The sequence below is a fragment of the Myripristis murdjan genome, chromosome 14 (assembly GCF_902150065.1).
Source record: "Myripristis murdjan chromosome 14, fMyrMur1.1, whole genome shotgun sequence".
Lineage (NCBI taxonomy): Eukaryota > Metazoa > Chordata > Actinopteri > Holocentriformes > Holocentridae > Myripristis > Myripristis murdjan.
Window position 1 is genome coordinate 32995575 of NC_043993.1, and position 8342 is coordinate 33003916.

The 8342-nt window shown below is 39.7% G+C and overlaps 1 protein-coding gene across 1 annotated transcript; it reads left to right on the forward strand.

The window, feature by feature from the left end:
• Positions 1-1602: 1602 nt before the first annotated feature.
• htr3a (5-hydroxytryptamine (serotonin) receptor 3A) lies at positions 1603-8137 on the forward strand. Its single transcript, XM_030068796.1, has 9 exons — positions 1603-1675; positions 2367-2530; positions 2883-2927; positions 3424-3533; positions 4156-4325; positions 5139-5299; positions 5464-5674; positions 6311-6544; positions 7824-8137. Exons 1-9 carry the CDS (start codon positions 1603-1605, stop codon positions 8135-8137), a joined length of 1482 nt encoding a protein of 493 aa, XP_029924656.1.
• Positions 8138-8342: the final 205 nt, after the last annotated feature.

Below are 8342 nucleotides of genomic sequence, written 5' to 3' on the forward strand. Positions count from 1 at the left end.
ATAAAGCCAGTGTTTGGAGCAATATCTAACTGTTAGACTAGATTTTAATGAATGATTGATGAAGTGATCTGAGGGGCAATCTCATTCTTTTCATACAAGCCCACAGCAGCACTTCTCATTGGCTGACATCATTTTCCCATGATACAGTAATAATAATAATAATAATCAAACTTTATTTATATAGCACCTTTCATACAAGAATTGCAGCTCAAAGTGCTTCACAATAAAAAGAACATTTGAAACACATTAAATAAAACATTAAAAAGAATAAAACAGCACAGGGTGGAATTAAAAAAGGAAAAGGCTAAAGATGAGAACTTTGAAATAAAACAAAAGATGCAAATAAAACAATAAAAGACAACACAGTGTGGAATAAAATAAGAACTAGTTAAAGGCTAGACTGAAAAGGTAGGTTTTTAGTCTTCTTTTAAAGATATCTAGTGAGCTAGTGAGCAGTACAGCTGTGTTTCTCTCAGTCTGCCACAATAAAAGCATATTCCAACAAATGAAAGCACACATTTACATGTATGTTGGCGTAATGTAAAATAACATAAGCTGCAGACAGTACTACTTCTGATTTGCTGTTTGTTCCTCCTTCAAAGAGTGACTGACAGGCTGGTAGAACATGAAAATGAACATAAATATGCTTGGAGAGCACTGCAAATGAGATTTGAAATAACATTTGTATATTGTCCACAATAAAACGGGCTACGATCTTTGAAAATGCAATGTTAACTTTGGTTTTCATTTTCAGATTGTAAGAAAATGTGATTAAAACTCAGTGACTTAAATAATGCATGCATAAAGTTAGGTTACACAATTTGTATTGCATTTTGATCTTTAAATTGAAGATTTGAGTATTGTTAAGCAACCAGTAAGGCAAATCTTTGAAAATGCAACACCAAACAGCTTTTTCATTTTTTATTTTGTTATGGTCAGAGAATGCCTATACTAGAAAGCGAAAATGAAAATGCAAATTGGATTATTTAATTTGGATTAAAATTTAGGCCCTAAGTAATATGATAATTTGTGGGAAATTACAAAGTAACTGTACATTTTAATTTTCAAGTGTCTCCTACATGCTTCCGTATGCTGATGATCTAAGTCTTAGGATTTCTAATTATCATTGCAATACTTTTTCCTTTGAAATTCAGTGGATGTGCACGGATGATGTTTTGGTTGCATAATGGTATTACACACAAAGACTCTGCCATAGCTTTGGGTGTGGTGAGCTGACTCCCATCTCAACCGCCCTCTTAGCTGCTCTAAATCACTGTAATGCATAACGCTGTCACTGGCTTATTGCTAAATTAATTGATCACCCAGCCTCATGATACATGATCCGGTCAGAGCCCTACCTCCTGTGTGGCCTCCCGGCTCCACACTGATGTGATGGTTTGCTGTTAGAGGATGAGTGAGCTGTAAAACGGGCACACCCCTGTGATCCGAGTGGCATTAGCAAGGCATCCATGCTGAATGCAAGTGAACCGATGGATACTGTGGTTGGCTATGGGAAAATATGGTTTGAAGGCATCCTAATTTCCAGCTGAACAACACCCAGACTTGCTCAAAAGCAGAAGAGAGTTACAGGGACGTGGCAGGATGAGGCTTTCATCAGGCTGCGTGGCATTTGTTGTTCTGCTTCTGATTCAAGAGGCTGTAAGAGCTTGCACAGGTACAGCCGCTTGTGTTTTATTATGCCTTTTCATCTTGGTTGGAAATGTCTACTGAATGTTTTGAATGCTCAAGTACAACATTTCACTAAAAAATATCAAAACTTTGATTCTTGTATCACTTTGAATTTGAGAAACTACTATTTGGTCAGAATGATAAATTACTGGTCTTCGGGTCTGACATTAGATATGTATAATTTGGTCAGTATGACAAATTATTAGTCGTAGGAACTTATTAGAAGTATTTGGTCAGTGTGATCAATTACCAGCCTGAGGAAGGTTGGTTTGCTTGTTTGTTTGTGTGTGTGTGTTGTTGTTGTTTTTTTTTTGTTTGTTTTTTTTGTTCTTGTTTATTGGTAAAGCTTCCAAATAGATTCTGACATTTTTCTATTTGATCTTTACTCTCCAGCAAAATGATAAAACTTTACTGCAATATCACAGTGAATTTTATATAGATATAAAAAAAGTGTGGTGTTAAGTGTTGATTTTTCAGAGACAATAATTTGGACCAGCCAAGGGGTTGTAAAGTTTTTTTTTATTATTATTATTTTATTTTAGGGCTGAATTAATTTTGATGAACTGACTGAAAAACTGCAATAAAGTTGATTTTCAGTCAGAGTTTAACTGACACTCAACACTCAGCTGTCTATCAAAAATAGACACATTTATGTTAATTAAAAAAAAAACTTGCAGTGAGAAAATTGGGCAGCAGCTCAGGAAGATTCTCCAACGCCACCTTGGTGCGCCTCGCCGAGTTTTTAAGTGCTGGTTATAAGAAGGGTGTGAGGCCCGTGAAGGACTGGAGGAAATCCACCACAGTGGCTATCGACCTCATGGTTTACTCAATCCTCAATGTGGTGAGTTATGCCGTAGGGATGAAGACATTGCACACTTACATAATGTCATACACACACTCACAGCTTTTACATAATATCCATGGATGCAGTTGAAGGTAGACGCACTAAAATGCATTTCTCCAGCTTTTTAACTGCTCTTGAGGTTGACATAATCTGTCCAGTGTCAACTCATGTGTAATTCATGCATGATCTAACTCATATGAACATAGTACCTTTAGGAAATTAGCCATCAGTTATAATGCTTTATTCATGAAACCAAAGCCTTAATTGCTGTGTCTTATTCTGATCCTTCTTATTCACCACAACAGCATTAGTTATGTGTCTTATGTTATGTATTTATTGTACATTTCAGGATGAGAAGAACCAGGTTTTGACAACTTACGTGTGGTACAGACAGGTAAGATAACAGCAACAATAAAAACAAATTAATTTCCAAAAGTTAAAACTATATCAATGTCGGCCAGTATATCGTAGCATGAACATGGGTATGTTGTACATAGCATTATTATGCATTCACTGTTAAAAATACACAAATTTTAACAATCTTTCTCATAAAAAATCAGTTGGTTTGCTAACAAAATAAGTGTCTTTACAATCTATATAACTTTTAAAATGATAAAGAAAAAAATCCTGTTGAATTTGTTTTTTACTGGTCTTTGAAGCAGCTCTTAATCTGTAAGTATCTTATTACCTTTACATTGTTATTGTTTGAATTGTCTCTATAGCACTCTGAGAAACAATATAGTATACAAATATTTATTACCATATTCATTCATCTTGTAGCTTAAACAACAGGTGTTGTATTCTGTTTGTCTAGTGTTTATGAGTTGTGCTACAGTTCAGTGTTATAATTCTTTACATAACATTTTCTCTCTGATTTGCTGACATGTTAGGCGTGGACAGATGAATTCCTGGTCTGGGATCCGGAGGACTTTGATAAAGTCAAACAAGTTTCTATTCCCACAGCAAATGTGTGGGTGCCTGACATCCTCATCAATGAGTTGTAAGTACTGCATGTCATTAAATGAATTAGATGATGGTTGGCGAAACTGTGGAAAATACATCAAACATCCACCAATTCATGGATATGGAGGGAATCTCATCCTGTTTGTTTTGTTTTTTTTCTTACTTTTTTTAAAATCACACCCAAGGTCAAGAGTAAACCTTTAAACATAAATCTACCATCCTGGAGAGAACATAGAGCATTAGATGCAGGTCACTCACATATGTTTTGGAAATGCCACGAAATATTAATGTTTTGGAAAAGTGTATGCAAAATTTTCTAGGATATAATATAATTATGATACACTGTACACTGTTTGTGAATTTTTAATAAAGAAAATGTACAAATAAGGGATAGGCAGGGATCTTGTCAATAGCTTGTAAAAAAGCTATTACAAGGGAATGGGGATTCCCTTACCCAGGTATGTATTACTATAATGTATGTGCATCTGTACTGCTGTGATAATAGGCCAGTAACTGTTGTTTTGCATGTCCTTTTATCTTTTCTATTACTGCTGCTACCACTCCTACAACAACTACCACCCTCGCTGTTTCTGCTATTATAATTGCAATTATTATTGTTGTTGTTGTTTTTAATTTCCATTTTCTCTGTGACCCTGCAGTGTGGACGTAGGGAAGTCTCCGGACATTCCTTATGTCTACGTGACACATGATGGACTGGTGCGCAACTACAAGCCCATCCAGGTCGTCACGGCCTGCACTCTTAACATCTACAACTTCCCCTTTGACGTCCAGAACTGCAGCCTCACCTTCCAGAGCTGGCTCCATACCAGTAAGACATCCCTCACACACTCAGGATGCAGGATAATGTACGTTAAGCATTTTTGCTCACGTCTGTGCATATTTTCAGGCTTTTTTTCCCCTCCCATCACCAGTAATTTGAGGGGGAAATTATTTATGGAGAAATGTAGTCTAGTACACAAAACAAATCATATTACCCAATCTTTCTTTTTGCCTTTAAGACTGGTAGACGAAGAAAATGAGCCACAAAATAAGGCATCAGCGTATTCAGAATGATGATGATTAGATGGGGTGTAGGCATTAGGTTTCCAAAAACAATGTTAGGATTTTGATTGTTATCCTAACTGGATATAGAAATGTGGATTCTAAAAATGTTTAAAGGTGCACTATACAAAATTACCAAGGTTACAAAAATGTGAGTAAGCATGTAGTTTGGTGGTTGAGTCTGCATTGTTTTCAGTCACACTGATAGATCATGTGCTTGGTCCTAGTCTAAAGGGTCTCCAAGCCTTGGCTTAAATTCAAAGGGAAAGACAGTTCTTACCTTTTTGTTCCCAACATGGAAACTTCCAATAAGGTTCCTTGTTTGACTGTTTGTTGGTGGCAGAGTTTGGCCATGTTTGTGTCATATGGTAATAAGTCCGAAGTCTGAGTCTGAAGTGAGTGATTCAACATCCCTCACTTCAGCCCCTCCCACTCTGTTAAGACTTGAGTTGAGGAACCTTCAGTGCTTTCTAAAGGCCTCCTCAGCCTCTCCAGTGTGACTGTGGCTAAGGGGCAGATTGGCAGCTGGACGGTAATGAGTTCACATCACTCCTCTCACCCCGATGTTTTAAATTTGTAGTTGATGATATCAACATCACGCTGATGCGAAGTCCCGAGGAGCTCAGGGAAGACAAGAGCCTCTTCATGAACCAAGGGGAATGGGAGCTGCTCCATGTACTATCCAAGTACAAGAGCTTCAGCTTGGACGATGACGACTATTATGCTGAGATGAAGTTTCATGTGAGTGTCTGTCATGTGATACTTACCTAGTATAATTACCTTAAATACATATGGAACCATGGTTGAGACAACTGATTGCCTCAAGCTTGAGATGGAGGCAAGTTTTCTGAGTTCCAAAAACATCCAGCTGGTATCAAAACTATCTATAAACTTACCTTTCCCAGGTGGTGATACGGCGGCGGCCATTGTTCTACACAGTGAACCTCCTGCTGCCCAGCATATTCCTGATGGTGATGGACATTGTGGGTTTCTATCTGCCACCAGACAGCGGAGAGAGGGTTTCCTTCAAGGTCACTTTGCTGCTGGGCTACTCCGTCTTCCTCATCATTGTATCTGACACTCTGCCTGCCACCGCCATTGGAACACCGTTGATAGGTGGCTAGAAACATGACGTCTCTTGTGATTATTATCAGTTTCCATACAAAGTGAAAATCTCACAGCAACAACGTATTTTACAATGTTACTTTTCAGGATGAGGTATGCACAGTTGTATAGAGGTACATAAAAATGTAGGTAAAGTGGAACAGCCAGGACTGTGCTTGCAGGGCTTTTCAAATATTTTCATATTCTGGACCCTCATGGTGGCTTTCATTGAGCCCTGGACCCCCACTGGCAGTGATTCTGCCCTCAGAACCCTAATGAGAAAATGTTAGTGTTAAACTGTTTAGATGTCATATTTGAATATTGACAAATAGATTTAAAGCAGTGAAATTAAAGCATTATGTCGAAATTCTGCATGAAAAAAATTCTTGTGAATAGAATTATAGCAAGAATTATAACAAGAATAGAATTATAACAAACTATTCCTCATTTTACTGCGGACCCCCTGGAAGCCCTTCAGGGTCTCCTGGGGGTCCCTGGACCACACTTGGAAAACCACTGGGTTAGCTCTATATCATCCCTAACAATTTTTGGTTACATTTGAAATCAATGTGTGTATCAGATTTGATGAAGGATGTCCAGGATTACCCAGTAGTGTATTCAACTCCATTTTTCTTATTTCTTCTGTAGGTGTGTACTTTGTGGTTTGCATGGCGCTGCTGGTGATCAGCCTGACAGAAACAGTGCTGATTGTGCGTCTGGTCCACAAGCAAGACATGCAGCCTCCCGTGCCCCACTGGGTGAAGCACCTGGTGCTGGAGAGAGCTCCCGTCCTCTTCTGCATCCACAAAAAACACCGTTTGTGCTCAAGACTCTCCTCCCAGGCTTCTGATATGGAGCACTACAAAGACAACTATGGGACCGGTAAGATGCCCAAAGCAGTGGTTTTCATGTCATTGTAACCAAAGAGTGAAGGTTTTCATCCCAAGCAAACACTACAGCAGCTGCGTTCACTGCTTGAAGGTGCGCAGACTGATGGCACCTGGCTGAGACCCTCGGGTTAAAGGTTGGAGAAGCAGGCTGAGGCTTGGTTGAGAAAAATGAAAAAGTAATTCTTTTCTCTCCCTGAACATCTTGCGTTAAGGTGCCCTTGAGCAAGGCTTCAAGACACTGATTGCTCCTTGATCAATTTGACCAGCTGTTCTGGGCACCTCCGGGTGTCAAAAAAGAGCATGAGATCAGTAAACTGTCCAAAGTATGTAGCAGCAGAAGACTGGATTGAAACTCCCAGTGGACTTTGTCGTGTTAGAAAAGGAGCATTGTCTGAGTTGCTTGACTGGAATGGCTACTGGAAAGTCCACCAACATACTGGTTTTAGGGAGAATAAGACCAGTATGTGACTGCACGAGTCAGACTGATGTAGATTTCAGTTATGGCAGTATGATGGCAGCAAATGCAAAAAAAGACCCATCATGACCAAATTGCATTAGAAAGATACTAGATATGCCAACGCTATTGAAAAAAACACTAACTAAACAAAAACACTATAAATGCATGAAAAAATGATAACACCAAATGTATGAACACACTGGGTATACAGTGAACAACTGGTTGCTTAATAGCAGCAAAGCAGAATCTGACAGGAAATAACATTATACACAAGGTGAACTGTCTGCAAGCCTGCACTCCTAACTTGTGGTTCCTGACCCAGTCCTCAAGGACCCTGTCCTGCAGGTTTTTGTTCCAGCTCTATTCTGCATGTCCTGTTCTATGCATGTCCTGTTCTGGTAGATCTGTTTGAACCAATCAGCATGAAGCCTTTGAGTGGATCAGGTGTGAAAGAGTAGAGTGGAAACAGAAAAAAGGAACGGCTGGTCCTTGAGGACTAGGTTGGGTACCACTCTAGACTACACTGCAAATTTCGAATAATAAAATGAAATAATACAACAAATGCAAAACAAAAGACAGGAACAATTATTTTCAATGCCCTTTGTCCTTCGTTTCTGGAATAGTCTCAAAAGAAACATAAAAAAAAAAACAGTCTCTATTTGTGACAGTTATTTTGGACGAAGCTGAAATGAAGCTCACTCTACAGTGTGAACATGCAAACCTCAACAGAGTTTGAACTGACGTGAGGGTAAGTAGATAATGAAATAAAATTTTGGGTGACCTGTTCCTTTAAATTTATGCTTAAATTCTACAGCCCAGTGTACTCTCCACCACACCTGTGAGATCGGCCAAAGGGTCAGCCACCACAGCGACAGGGAAGGAGGGCTGCTGGGATTGGGCCTGCCCCCGTCCAGGGACCCCACCCCACCTGTAGTGGACAATATCCTGCAGGAAGTGACCTCAATACGCCACTTCCTGGAGAAAAAGGACAGGTGCCGCGACGTGGCCAAGGAGTGGCTGCAGGTTGGCTACGTGCTGGACGTGCTGCTGTTCAGGGTCTACCTGGTGGCCATGGTCGCCTACAGCATCACCCTGGGCACTCTGTGGTCGGTTTGGCAAATTGCCTGAGGGTTGCCGCTGTGGTCCTGTGCAGCTCAACATGTAGAGCGCAGCATTAGTAGTTCCAGGGTTGACGGATCTATTCCCTGTGTAGTGCAATGAGTAGAGCAAGGCACTAACACTGCCAGTGTAGAGGGCTACATTACCACTGGGGCTCTATATTAAAAATGTACACTTAGCAGGGGTTAGACGGATGTTGTGGCCTTTAATGAAA